The 14,631-nt window shown below is 43.4% G+C and overlaps 1 protein-coding gene across 7 annotated transcripts in view; it reads left to right on the top strand.

The window, feature by feature from the left end:
* The window catches only part of ZC3H7B (zinc finger CCCH-type containing 7B), a 50,755-nt gene that overhangs the window by 3,079 nt on the left and 33,045 nt on the right, over positions 1 to 14,631 (top strand). For 5 of the 7 annotated variants that reach the window (XM_031049965.2, XM_013129369.3, XM_031049962.2 and 2 more), the window contains exons 2-8: positions 3,272 to 3,332; positions 5,232 to 5,265; positions 5,653 to 5,850; positions 6,616 to 6,774; positions 9,665 to 9,745; positions 11,648 to 11,707; positions 12,969 to 13,011. In XM_031049965.2, coding sequence (XP_030905825.1) covers positions 3,280 to 3,332; positions 5,232 to 5,265; positions 5,653 to 5,850; positions 6,616 to 6,774; positions 9,665 to 9,745; positions 11,648 to 11,707; positions 12,969 to 13,011 — 628 coding nt within the window. In that variant the 5' untranslated portion in view covers positions 3,272 to 3,279. The remainder of the gene's footprint in view (positions 1 to 3,271; positions 3,333 to 5,231; positions 5,266 to 5,652; positions 5,851 to 6,615; positions 6,775 to 9,664; positions 9,746 to 11,647; positions 11,708 to 12,968; positions 13,012 to 14,631) is intronic. The other 2 variants (XM_031049964.2, XM_031049966.2) reach the window with 1 other exon arrangement.

Raw genomic sequence — 14,631 nt, 5'->3', positions numbered from 1 at the left:
TCAGTTGCAGAATGCTCACTGTGGAAGAGAGGGGTAAGACTGCAGAGATTAAATGGAATGCATAGCACAGAGGGCTTTTTAAATGGGGGTTTTGTTGTGGGACTTAACAGAGATGGAGCAGCTTGGTCAGCCATCCACATGAAGCAAGGATAGAGATACACATGTTGGAAGTGGTGGCAATGGTGGCAAGGAGAACAAAAGCAGAAGGGAGCTCCAGCAGGAAGGAAGAGTTGGGTAACTCTAGGAAGGAGATGTTCTGCAGCCTTTCCCTCTAGTCCTTTGGCTCCACTCCAGGTTTTAGTCAGTAAGGTTTGAATACCCTTCTCTGGGCAAGCAACAATAACCAGCTCTGGTTGTAACCCATGCCCACATCCTGCTGTGTGGGGTGTATTAGCAGTGGGGTGAGGGTAGCAATGGGGTGAGGACAGGTACTGATCTGGCCTCCTTGGAGTAGTGTTTTAACAGGTGAGCTCAGAAGCAGAGGTTGAAGTAGGCTGTGCATATCAGAAGCTTTTCAAGGTGATCCGTTTTGTGGACGTACAGAATTGTGAAGGTGTGCCACAGGATTTTTGGAGTGCAGCCATTGTCTTTGTGGTGACTAGCCAGTGTTAACTCTTCTCCCCACAGTCACCAACAATCTTCCCATTTCATCAGATCTATGGGCTGCCACTTTGCTTCCCTGACTTTTGTTCTCTGTAGCGTGGCTCATGTCAGGGAGCAGCAAGAGCAGGGTTGCTCCTCCGGGGAAGACAAGCGAGGAACTGAAGGTGCTGACAGCCACCAGCAGTGCCCTCAGTAACTGGGGTACATCTGAAGAGTGCAGGCAGAACAAGATGCTGATAGCAGGAATCCGTCAACATTCCCAAAGAAGATGAGATGGTGAATTGGGTCCACCCAGCGAATCCAGCAGTAGGAGATGGTGTCAGAGACAGGACTAGAGGCGAGCTGCCTACAGTGTAGGTCCAAGGTTTGTCCAGGAGATAGGACTGAGGACAGGTCCACATATAGTACAGGTCAGACAAGGCAGTATGCCTGGACCTGAGCTGCAATGGAGCTCATGGGCCATGGGCAGAGTATGTGGGTGGGGTTCATGGGGAGGCTGATTGAGACATTTCAAGCCTGTTACTGCACTCAAGAACCAGACAGCCTTACTCTTTTGCCTCTCCTCTTCCAACCCAGTTTGTCTTTTGTAATTTCTTATGGTAGCTCTTTTCCCCACTGTTGCCTCTGATAGCCCTCACAGTTCTCCTGGAGTGCTTGCGGTTGCTCTGTCTTCTGTTGTGCCTTTCAGTGCTGTCTATGTGGAAATGATACCTACTGCTCCTTTCACCTTGTCTGTTTTCTCTTACTTCTTCTGTCTTTGCAGAGTTTCATGCAAGGAGAAATACCAAATGAATTGTCTCTTTTTCTACCCCTCAAGCATGTCTGCCTGTAGTGTTAGTGATCACGTTAACCTCACAGTCTCCTTGCTAAATTTCCTTCTTTCTTCCTGATTGCTCATTATCCAGGCTATTTATAAATCATTCCAGGCCTTCTGTTGGTGTTGTACTCAAGTCTACCTGCTCTCCTCCATTGCTTCTGTTAAAAGCCCTTGCAGAGGTGCTGATCATCACTCACCTTGTCTGTTGGCTTTCCCTTTCTTGCTGCACTGCCCATTCTGTTCCAAATGCAGCTGCTTAAAATGTTCTGCCTGCTGCTTGGACCAGATTGCTCTCAGATTTAATGTCTGATGACTTACAAACAGCACAGTGTCACTTTCAAGCTATTGCTTCTTTGTGCTGCCACTTCTTTCTGGTCTTTTGCTTGCTTCTAACTTTTCCCCTTCCCCCAACTCTCCTTCTTGGTAAAGGGCAGGTATCAATTCTTCTGCATTTTGCATGGCACAGAGCACAATCAATAAAGGCTTGCTGAGTTGTCAGGATTGATTTTTCTTGTACTTTAAAGGTCCCTTCACCCTGTTCCAGACTGAATGTGCCATACATACTGTAAAATACCTTAAAATAACAGGAATGGTCTTTATGTGAAAAGGAGCCAGGCCGTAATGCACTCGAAGCTGTTGTAGTGTAGAGTTAGAGAAATTACTTTTGTTTTTCTCATGGTCTCTTCAGAGGTGATCCCAGGCTGGGAAGGCACAGTGTTGTTAGCTCCATCTCATCTCAGTGTTTCTGTGCTTGCTACCTTTGCCCACAAGGTACCATCCCTCAAATGCTGGGCATTGTTTGTCATGCAGCTGGTTGATGGCAGGACTGGGAAATTTGCTGTTGCCAGCAACTGTATTTTGCTGCAAAGTGCCATGCCATTTACCCTTCTTTATCCTTTTCTTGTGTGGAAGACCTTGGGGAGATGTCTGGGGGAGCCATTCCAAGATGTGCTTCCATACTGCAGGGGATGAAGCTCATGTATCTAGTGGTATAATTCAAACCCATTTTAGTTGAGAAAAGGGGTATTATTCCAAAATGGCTCTATCATTCTACTTATATGTCTGTGCTTACAGAGACCTAGACTGGATTTGGTCAAATGCAGACAAGTTACTATGCCCGTTTGTGTCCCTGGCTAAGTGAGGATAACTCTCTCGAGCCATCCTTAGGCACTGCCCACTCCAATTTCAAACACTGTGGGATGGGGCTCTGTTCCCTCTGTGTAGGAGCATTCCCAAGTCTGTGTTGCTCTTGCCTGCTGATTTTCATCATGGAATTCCCATGGCATAGATTCATGGCTGCCCTTTTGTGTGGCCCACGGCAAGCGATTCCATCTTCTTCCTTCACATGTTTCTTTGTGATATGCCTCTATACACAGTATATAGATGACTTGTTTTGTATGTCCTGCAGTAAACCAGTTTAAATCTGGCCCAGATAAATAGTGGTCAGAATTCCTTATCATGGGAGGGGCCTAGCACAAATTCCTGAAATGCCTGCCAGTGCAGAGGAAACATTTTTTTTCTTTCCCTTTTCCTAGAAGGCAGCCATAACAGTTGGTTCACATTGCTTTGTTTACTGACAGCCTAAGTAAGAGAGCTCAATCTGAAGTAATTCCTCTTTGCCCATGTATCTTTGTGGTGGCATGTGAGAAAAAGCAGACACTTGGTACTGAGCTGCTTGCTGTTCTGTATCTGCAGTGTGGATAAATCATGGACTTCGGTGTTCAGGGCATCTGGTCTGGAACATTTTGTTAGTAGTAAATTCAGGCACACACAAAATGCTGTGCTGCTTAATTGCCAGCAAGACCTAAAATGACTCATTTTGTGTTGTTTCTCTTTCTTCTTCCTCTGCAGCAAATATAATGGAGAGGCAGAAGAGGAAACAAGAAATAGAGAAAGGACTTCAGTTCATTCAGTAAGTGGACAACCTCATTGTTTCCTGTGGCTTTGCAAGCAGTTATCTTTGTGCCAAAGATTTCAGGAAGTGAGTGCATCCTATTCACTGATTTTGAGTCTGCTGCATAGAAAGAGATATTTTTCCTAAGGATTTTCATTGTCATTCTTCAGGGTGTTTCTTGTCCTGCCAGCTCTCTAAACTTGAAATTCTGTCATTTTAATTTCTTTTGGTTTTGCTCTTCACTGCAGTTCCAAGATGATCTTTATAGTCAGCATAGCACCAATAGTACTTGGACCTTCATCTTCAGCATGATCTCAAAGTGGTTTTTCAACAAGGTCATCCCACCTTTCTTGGGAAGGGAGACATTGTCTTTATTTGTAGGTGGGGAAAGCAAGGTAAATGACTTGCCAGGTATCCCATATGGTGCCTATAGGAGAAATAGATGACCTGGGCTCGTTTACAGTTGCCAGCCTGGTAGGTGCTCGGTCAGTCTTCTGTGAATATCATGTGGCTTTCTAGAGCTTGAAGTGGTTGCTTAAGTAATAGTTGTAAGTCCAAGTACTTCCTTATAAAGTACAATAGGTTTTTTTCCCTCCAGTATTTGAGTTTGCAAAGGCCTCAGACTCAGGTCCGGGTTGCATGGTGAGTAACAAAACAAGATTGTGATCAGATCAGTTTGTGATCTTTCTTAAGGTCTGCTTTGAGTCTGCAGTTGTTGTAGCTGAAATCCGTGCCTCTACAATAGGAAAAAAAAAAGAAGCCAAATCTTCCATGTTACATATTTATATCCTGTAGCATGGCAATGATATTTTCCCCTAGTCTGAGACTGAATGGGGCTGACAACCCAGTTTCAGAGAGGCATTTGTTTTGGTTTTGGTAACATTTTGGTAACATTTATAAAAATGTTGCCATTTATTTTGGTAACATTTATAAAAATGCTCAATATTCCTGGAAAGATGATAATTCAGAAATACAGGGTGTTGCTCATGCTTCTAGAGTGTATCTTGAACTCTGAACCAGGGGCAGTGTCATTTGTTGGCTTGTTTTGATGTGAAAGAAATAGTCCAATTTTATGAGCAGTGTGAATGTTTCTTGCAAAGCCATGGCATTTCCTATACTTGATTTTAAGGAGTAGATGATGATTAGATGAGATATATTTCAAAAGTGAGGAGGACTATGAAAGATGTAAAGGATTTCTCTAAAGCCTATTGTTTTCTCCTTGAAGAGGAAAATTAAATATATGTGGACCAAGCCTGGATGACTTGTCTGGTCTGATCTGAAGAATGGTCCTTTCTTCAGAGTCTCAGTGTTGTTGTGGGGTAGGTGTTATCCACACCGCACTGTCAGTTCTGTGGCCATAGCCTAGCAGCCTTGGCTAAGACAGCTGGAGTTAAGTTGCCTCCCTTCCTTTTGTAGTGTAAATCTAAAGGTATGTGGCTAAGTTAACTGGAGGAAAGTGATTGCATTTGTCACTGTATGTCTTTAGTCTCACAAAGTATTTGAGGAGGTCTTGGAGTGGCAGTCTGGTGTCTGTCATTAGAGCCAGATGTACTTAAAATACTTTTGTATTCTTGACAACAATCTCTCATGAGACTTTCTCAAAAATGTTTTTTTTCAGTTGTCTCTCTGAAGTCACATTACAGATGATCATGTGTGTGCAGGAAATAGCTGAGAATATGATTCCTCTGATCCTAAATCCCTTTGGGACCTGACCATCTCTTGACACTACTGTGGCCATCACCAAGCATATAATGCTCTCTAATTGTGTTCTCTTTGCTCCAACTGTCTTTAAAGTGATAAAATGTTCGGTACCTCACTGAGGTCAACAGCACAGGACCAGAAAGGTGATTTCATCACCAGACAAAAGCCCTTGTTTGCATGGATGCCTGTTTTATGAGCATTTTCTTCCTTTTTCAGGTCTACATTACCCCTAAGCCAAGAAGATTATGAGGTAATGAAGAACTTGTTTTCTGAAGTTGGGCACCCACTGGTTAGCAAGATTTGTTCTGTTGCACAGCTCTTAGTTTATATACCGAAAGTGGAGAGCGTGGAATGGTCTGTCACAATTTGTCTGTAACGTAAAGTTCTAAGATTCTGACAATGACAACTGTCAGGAAAAGGAGAAGACACTTGAATATTCAAGAAGAAAGGAGATTTGACTGCATTATTCTCCTCTAACCAGGAGACTGATGCTTTAGAGGAGGATGGGGAGGTAGGATAATCTTAGTGGAAAGAAAGTTTGCTAAAATATATGGAAAGGAGTGGGAAGTTGGGAAGCCTCTCCTGTCTCTGAATAGCCACTCCATTTCAGTCTGTTTGCTCTCTCCCTGCTGCCCAGGCCTTTTTGCAGAAGCTGGTGAGAAACCTGTTTGCAGAGGGCAATGATTTGTTTAAAGAGAAAGATTTCAAGCTTTCACTCGTGCAGTATGTAGAAGGTCTGACTGTGGCAGATTATGCAGCCTCTGACGAGGTGACCATCCCAAAGGAGCTCCTGTGCAAGCTGCATGTCAACCGAGCTGCCTGCTACTTTGCCATGGTGAGTGCCTTCCCAAAACAGGGCAGTGAGAATGTTGTGATCGCATTGCCATGCAATTGGAAAAGATGTCAAGAGGGGTTTCAACTGGTTTTGTCTGCCCCATGTTACAATACTGGAGAAGATGATGACGCAGAATCTCCCCAGTATTGCACTGTGTTATATGAGACCTGAGGAAGGATGTGCAAGAGAGGGTCCGGGCCTAAGGTATTGGTCCTTGTTGGTGATGAGTTAGTATGATGCATTGCCTTCCGGTACTGCCTCAGTATTTCTCTGGAATACTGTTTGAGCATTGCTCTGGAGGTGCCTGCCTTCTCAAGTGAGGCACTGGAAGATGGTGAGAAGGCTTTCGGTCTTGCTGGAACTTTGGGCACACACATGGAGAAGCATTCTGAAATAGTTAGGCTATAAATGGCTGTGTGCTTCCATTTTCCTGAGGAATATAACAGCTTTACGTTATGCACAACCCCAGAGCTGGTCCATCCTGTTCATAATGAGGCTGAGTCCCATGAAAAAAAAATTAACAAGCAGTCACATAATTAAAGGCTGTCAAATGTGACATGCCTAAGGTGGCGGGGGAGACAAAATAAGGTTGCTCAAGCAGCCTCAATTCTGGCATTTACTACTTTGAAGTGTTTCCAGTCTTGCACGACTTAACAAAGGTTTTGTGTATTTGTATTCTGGTCTTGTATGAGGTAATACACCTCTTTCCAACTGCCTTTTATATTCCTGTGCCTCAGCTGATTCAAGGTGGTCTCTTCCATGCAGGGCTTGTATGAGAAGGCACTGGAAGACAGTGAGAAGGCATTAAGTCTTGACAAGGAGAACATCCGAGCACTCTTCCGGAAAGCCCGCTCCTTAAATGAACTTGGAAGACACAAAGAAGCATATGAGTGCAATAGCCGATGCTTGCTGTCCCTCCCACATGTAAGTTTTTGACACAAAGCTCATCTTGCTTTCTGTGGCTCACCACCTTCCTCCTCCATAACATGCTTAGAATTAGGCCAGAGGATAGTGAAAAAGGAAGCTTGGCTGTTCCTGGGAACATTGTATACCTAGAAATTTTGTCTCTCTGACTCGAAGAAAATATTTGACCTCCAATGTTTCTTCAGTCTAAGTCACCCTCTATGGATAGTGCCAGCCAGAGGTAAACAACAGGTTCGGTGGCCTATTTGTGAAGAGCAAAACCCAACGCTACCAAAATGTGAACTAAGGCCATGAAATTATTTTAATTAGCTGGGTTTATATGCCTAATGGGAGCGACTAGGAGCATGGGACAAATGGGAACTGGAGCACTGGAAGGAAAACGTGTACTTTTAACGTTTTACATTAAAATGTCTCACATTTTACTTGCTGATTGCAAGGCAAGCTGATAAAGCTTTTAATTTCTGAGGGACATGCAAAGGTGTCATTTACATTACATGTCATATTTATTTTTGTACTCACAGGTGTGTAAATTTTTGCATTCCGAGGGGACTCTCTGCATATATGAGGCTGTAGATATTTTCCTGACAATGCTTTTGTTGCATGTCCTTTTAGGCCAAGTACTGAGCACGAAAACAGACTATGATTAGATAGATTCTTGTGAGCACTGGTTGCCTTTGCTAAATTTGGTTCTGATCAATCACAGTAATTCAAGAAAAATATATCTGCTTCAGCAGGAGAAGTTAATTTGCCTTTATTATTGGTGTACAGAAGCAGTTTTTGGAAGTCTTGTTAGTAACTAGTTATTTTTTTTGTAAAGCTTGTAAATTCTGATTTCTTTGACTTGGCAGAATAGGGTGACCAAAACATGTTAAAGGTGTCATGTTAGGAGAATTCAAAAAAATTGATTTTTTTTTTAAACAAACCCTTTTAAAACAAAACCATCTAATATATGTGTTCATGTAAAGCCATATCTGGCTGTATTTCACGTTGCAGTTGAGCCACTTAAAACCTGACGCATTAAAACTTCAGGTGATATAGGACTTGCCACTCAGTTGACTCACTGTCTAGCAGAGTTAACTTAGTTTCCAGAGGCTTCCAGTGTGGTGAAGTTGATACTCCTTGGTAGTATGCTTTTTTTGGCATGGCACGTAATTTTTTAGGGTGTTGAGGAGAGCATATTGCATGCCCTTGTTGAGCATTGCCTCATTTAGGTGGGATGTAGTAAGCACGTGAGGGTAGCATTTGTCTGAGGAAAGGGAAACCTAGAGTAAGATCTTGGGGATGGCAAAGAGCAAATACCCTCCCTCCCCAAACCTCAGGCCTCCTGACAAAAAGGACAGTGATTAAGCGTGCGTTTTTGGAAAGGGAAGTAGAAGCAGTCTAGAGAGAAATATATTCTTAATCTTGTCCAGGCATCTGAGAAGACATCTCAGAGTTACGTTAGCATCTGGAGTTGGATAGGGTAAGCCTGGTAGGCACGAGTATATGATCAATTTAAAGAAATTACGTCAGAGGTCATTCTGGTAAGTTTTTCACAGGGAGCAAGAAAATGGCTGACTTCAGAAGACACCTGAGAATGTTTGGAAAGGCAGAATCACCAAAGGCAAACAGAGCAATGAAAGCATGATTGGTGTTAGAAAGATCTGAGAGGTGGAAGAAAGAGTGACCATGAGGTTTGACCAAGAAGTCTCTGGAGGGTGCAAGGATGGTTTCAGAAGGTGGTACAATGCTTGAAGGGGTGTCAGATGGGGAGAGGAGAAGAAATGGACAAGATTTTGTCTTCAGTAAGTTCGGAGAAGATGGTGACAAGACCAGTGTTGAGGATGTGGGGGAGCAAGTACAGTCAGAAAGTAGCACGCCAAATTGAAGTGAAAAGTTACTGATATTGTGGGCTAGAAGAACCAGAGGCTAATGAGGGGTTGAAAGGCAAAGGATGAACCTGCAGGGAGAGGGAGGTTGGAAAGACCAGCATAGCAAGTAGAGAGAAGAGAGCAAGCTTCAATGTAGGAGATGCTGGGACATGAAGGAGGGATATCATAAGAGGTTGAGCAGATATTTTTTTTCTGCTTTGAAGAAACTTAATGTACTCTGGCATTTTTGCAAACAGGGAGAAAGAGAAAGCAGAAGGAGAGAGCTGCTGGTGGTAAATAAGTGAAGAACGTTATGGCAGGTTGTTAGTCCAGACAGAACTGGAGAGGATGGAGAAGGGGAATGGAACATGGCCTAGAACTTTGTTTAAAGCCCGCAGTGGTGTATGAGTGGGCATGGGCAGTGAGCAGGGAGGATGGTAAATGGCACATGATAAGGAAAGCAGAAGGATCTGTTGAGGCAATTTAACCAGAGCCAGTGAAAATGCCTTGTAGCTAATAAGTTGGAAACTGAGACTTGATTTCAGCTTTAAAAACAAACAAGCAAAATAGGCTACTGAATACTGTCTTCATATCAAAACTGTTTGTTAACTCTGGGGGGCAGAGAGGGGAGGCATGCAGGCTCCTTCCCAGACCTGGGGACCCTGTGGAAGTTGTATCAACCCCCAGCAGCCAGCCATGGCAGCCCCTCCATTTGTCTTGCCAGCAAGACTCAAGAACCCTGTTTGTGGAGAGTGGGTGCTTTCTTGGAAGCAGGCACTTGATTCTGATTTTCTGCAGCATTGAAAGAGTGTTGGAAGAGCTCCTGGTGCAACCTCTAAAACTCAGTGGGACTGAATGACAAGAGCTCTTTAGGTCTGCATTTAGCCATCCCAGGGCTGCTCTGGCAATTGTCCACCTGCTTCTGCCTGCAAGTGAAGCTTCCTGGTGCAGCCCAGTGTGCATAACTGCGTGCCTGTTTATTTCATTGTGGTGCCACAGAGGCAAAACTGAAAGTGTCCTGCCAATGGTTTTGTCTCCAGGATGAAAGCGTCACGCAACTGGGGCAGGAGCTTGCCCAGAAGCTGGGACTGAGAGTTCGCAAAGCATACAAAAGACCTCAGGTATGACTTCTTTTTTCTTATAGGCTATTCTTTGGCTTTTTCACATTTACTTTTGGAAATGTGGTAGGTACTGCTCTGCAGTTATAGACATATGTACCATGTAGTCCCTCTAGCATGCTGCTGGCTACTCTACTTGTCCTGACCCTCTGACCACTTTGCCTTGATCCACTTCTAACCCCATTTCTGTCCACTGGCAGGATGTTCCCTGAGTCCCCAGCTAAATCAGGCAGAGCTGGACTGGTGTTGCAGGAGAGCCCCCTGGTGCACTGGAAGCCTGTGGTTTTTTGGAGGAGAGGGACATATAGCCTGATCCCAAAGGAGGTTTTGCATCACAGTCCTTTCCCTGTTATGGGATGAGAAGGGTGTGAGCCTCTGCTGTGTTGTAGTGCCATGGGTCATGAAGGGTTCCTGCCCCATATCTAGGCATAAACTTTTTTTTTGTAGTGGGGGAAAGGCCTCCACTCTGGGAGAACAGGTACACATCTGGTCACATGCTAGGAAAGAAGGCAGCAAACACCAAGTCATGGGTCCAATTGGTTTACGCTAGTGGCTGGATCTGTAACTTGTCCGTGCAAGAAAGTGCTGCCGTTAACTGGAGTGGTTGGTGTTTAAATGTATACCCTGGGATGGAGCTAGAGGGCGTTAGGCCTCTTGGATATCCACTCTTGGACAAGGCTGCCTTGGTCTTGTAAAATCCCAGGCTACATTTTCAGGAGTAGGGAACATTAAATAGTAGTCGAGGCTTACATTTGTGTTTGCATTTGCATCCTCAGCCACACGTGCAGTGGTGTGTTAAACAGGCAGCATGTTCCATCTCAAGAGGGGCACCTTTGCAATATGTTGTGAAGTGACCAATCACTTGGGCATCCAGTGTTCAGAGAGCTTTTGGAGTAAATTTGGCTGCCGTGGAATGTGCTCAGTCAGAGATCAATATGACCAGACAAAAAGCCATTTATTGCAAAGCATTAACTCCTTAGATACTATTGCTTACACACACCTACAGCAATTTGGCATATCATGATTGGATACTTGTCTTGAAGACCCTTAGTGACTAACATATAATTGGTTGAGCACAGGTGTGAGAACTTGACCTCGAACGCTTGCCAACAGTCCACAGTTCTCATCACTCAGTGAATTCCAGCTTCTTCTTATCTTGCTTGCTTAAGCTTCCGCGGGCCTCTCACAGCCTTGCTGTATCTTTCAGAGTTATTCAGAGCTCATGTACCAAATATCCATTCTCCTGTGAGAACACTGCCTCCACATTTGACTGTAGCATCTTTATTTCTCTCCCTGACCAACCACACCTGTGGTTCACCAACCCCCCAAAACTCCTTGTCATTGTAAAAGCTCTCACACTCCAGAATGATTCTGTCTCAAAGAAAGGGAAGTTTTATGCAGGAATACTTTTTGTAGCTGTTCACTGTGTTGGCCTTGCCACCTTTTCACTGCTGTCATGTTACTCAGTTGTGATGGGCTTAAACCACCTGTATGATAGAAAAATAAAAATTAAAAACTCCAAAATGTTTTTTTGTTATTTGAAATGTAGTTATTGATATTTTGATGACACCTTGCTATCTCTTGTTTTGACTTACAGCTTTCATTCCATGGCTGTAATGCCTTCCCAAAGTAGTAATTTCTTGGTAAAAAGACAAAAACTTCTGTTTCTCAGGGAAGTTGTTTTGCTTCGTGATTGTGTGTTGGATGTTGGGTGTTTTACAGAGCTAATATATGGCCCTTTCTGTGTTCAGAAAACTGTACCCTTGTGTCACAGTGGTGTGCCTTCTGGGGTGGCTGTTATTTAAGGGCAGTGCGTGGAAGGAAAACCTTATTGTAACCCAGCTTTACCTCATTTATGAGCATTCATAGCCTGTCTCTGTTCTAAGATCTCTCTCTTCCTTGCAGCAGGAATTGGAAACATTCTCGTTACTCAGTAATGGCACATCAATCAATTTATCAAACCAGGTAGAGTTTGCATTGTGTGGTTGTCACTGTTCATGTCACTGTTACTAGAATGCTTCACAGATTTGTTTTACCTCCAAATTTATAACTGTCATTTAGGATTTAAATGTGTTAATTAATGTGCTCCACTTTTAAGGAATATTGCCAAGGAAATTAATTTCTTTGAAAGTACTTCTCATGGCAACATTTTTTATGTTGGTAATTAGGTTGCTGAAGATGGTATTTCCCTTAGTTATTGCGAAGGTTTGCTTTCTCTTGCATTTTAAACAAGTTTTAGTTTTCAAGTTTTTACATAGTTAGGGCAATGCTAAGTCAGAAAGTGCAAGTGCTGAAGAAACACACGAAATGAAATTATGCCATGTACCAAGCCAAGGTGCATACGCAGTTTATGTATTCTTTGTGTTGTACTTCACTCTACTCTTTCAAGCAAACAAGCTGTAAAACTGTAAAAACTGTCATTTTGTACAAGGTGGGATACTGAAGAATTAGCTTAGCTCCCACCGTTCAGTGACTTGCTTTCACATCTTTCTAGGAAAAACAGTCAGCTTTCTTTAATAGCTGAGCCAAGCTTTTAATTTGCAAATATTCCCTTTTGCAATAAATGAAAACACTGCAAAAACTAGAAGTTGCAAAAACTTTTGCAGTAGATGCAGCATCTCAAGATTCATGCTGTACTTGTGTCTTTTAAGCTTAAGTTGAAGGCACGCATACTTACCTCTGTTTATGTTTTTGTGAAATATGGGCTCATTTTATTCCTTGCCTGGAGCTCCGAGTCAGCAGTTGTCTTGGCGGAAACCTTCTGCTGTTTTGAGTTTGCTATAAATTGCAAATTGTTAAATTGCAAAATATGTGAACTGAGAAAAGGAATGTTGTGTAAGATCAGGCTATCAGATCTTACACAGCGTGGGGCTGACTGGTTGATGTGTCCTGGGACTCAGAGCACAGCGCTCTCATCCACACATGAAAAACCTTATTCTGTGTACAGATTTGCTCACATGGTTGGATATTGTGCAGGGCTGGTGTTGCTTTGCAGCAACAAGGTTTGTCCACTGCTGGAGGTAGAAATGAATAGATCCCTAGGATTAATGGCCTCTTAAAGTTTGTTGGGTTTAATGCTCTTGCACAGAAAGAGGCCATAAAGGAAAAGAAGGGGCCAGTTGCAGTTAGGAGTAGTAAAGAGTCTCATCTGTGAAGTGTAAATGTCTTTTTAAAAATGAATGTCTGGTAATAATTTTGTCTCTCCTTTCCTACACCCTTTTTGCAGACCACTTCTAATGGATTGGGTTCAATAGATGACATTGAAACAGGTAAAGACATCTCTCTCTGATTTTTGTAGCTTTGGTAAGGTACCTCACCGGGCTGGCAGGCCTGAAGGGTTCATTGTCATTATTTGTGTCTCTTCTGTGCACTCCTGGCTTTAGTAACTAGGAGGAGGAAAAGGTGGTGGGAAGCAGGAGTGTTTTTTCCTGCAGAAAAGCTTTTTGTCCAGGCCCAGTGAGAGACACATCTGGGAATTAAAAAGGTCTGCTGAGGCACACAGCTCTCTCCAGTTGTGCTTTCTTAAAGCAGGGCTTGGCAAAGCTCCTGAAGCTCTGCTCCTAGGCAAAACAGTCCAGATAAAAGTGAAGTTAAGGTTGTAGGCAGCTGTCAGTGCTCTGAGCACAAATGGTCCTCCAAGATGCTGAGGTGGAGGAAAACCAAGGGACTTTGGAGGGACCCAGGAAGAGCTGTGTTCAAAGTTAGGCACTCAGAAGGAGAAGAAGGAGGGCTACAGGCTTGCTTTCCTCATGCTGGGAAACAAGTGACCTTAGCTCTGCCCCTGTAGAAAGGCTTCTTATGTGCTTTGCCCTTTCTTGTGTGCTGGAGCATTGAACTCGTGCCTCTGAGCATATCAGTCTTTGTTACTTTGAAAGATAGCTCTGTGTGTGAAGGTAAGTGTGTGAAGACTTATCACTGCAAGTAGCAATTGCTCTTACAGAACGAAAATAATTCCATTATTAGGATGCTTTGGAAAACATGTTAGTTCTCTGTTGAATATCAGCTCAGTAACTAAATGCTACATGCAATCATGAGTCCCAGTTCTGTGAATTAGGGAGAGTTTTTCACATTATCTTGTAGTGCTAAAATGAACTGGACTCCTAATGCAGAGTTAGGAGAAACTGCATCCAGTAAGCTCTTTATGTAATCAGGATTTGGTGTAAGAGCAGCATACCACCTTTGTTCAAGCAGAGAGAACCTTTACTGTTGGGAAATCTTTTCAAAAGCACTGAAATTACATGGTATTCCATTGCCCTGAGTGCAGTGTGCCACCAGGAGGGCTGTGCGTGCTGAGTACCTTGAGAGTTTCATATTCAAAGCTTTTTTAGCAAGGGATTTTTGTTGTTGGTTTGGTGGTTTGTTTTTAAGATGCAGACTCCTGAAGCCCTTTCCCCTATGCTTTGCTTGAAGTCATCTGATTAAGTCAGTCTGGCCCTGCACAGATCATGGCTCAGATGGCCTTTGGCCAGATAATGCACTTAATGAACCACTGCTGGTTTGGGAAGCAGAGCTAGAAATAGGACTTTTAAAAGTACTGTACTTGCCCCTCTGGGGCAAGCAGATGTATGGCCAGCGAAGCTACCAAGTGGGGGACATGGAATGGAGGACCAGATGGACAAGACTCTCATTGAGCTTATAGTAATACATGGGGATTAGTGTTATGGCAGTGGCAGAAATCAAGGGGACTCAGATGCATGCTTGTGATCTGCTCATCAAAGAAGACTGGTGTATTATTTTAAGATGGAGCAAATCTTAGGTGAATGCAGGAGGTGCTTGAGCTTTCTGGAAGGAGAATACATGAGATGTGGGTATGGTGGCTGGTGAGTAAGGTCAGCAGATGGGGTATCCCAAGGAAAGCAGGAATGAGAAAGGAGGGAGAGATGAAAAGA

Source organism: Melopsittacus undulatus, chromosome 5, assembly GCF_012275295.1.
Source record: "Melopsittacus undulatus isolate bMelUnd1 chromosome 5, bMelUnd1.mat.Z, whole genome shotgun sequence".
NCBI lineage: Eukaryota > Metazoa > Chordata > Aves > Psittaciformes > Psittaculidae > Melopsittacus > Melopsittacus undulatus.
The sequence above is the reverse complement of the archived record's forward strand: the minus strand, read 5'-3'. Positions and strand labels throughout refer to the sequence as shown.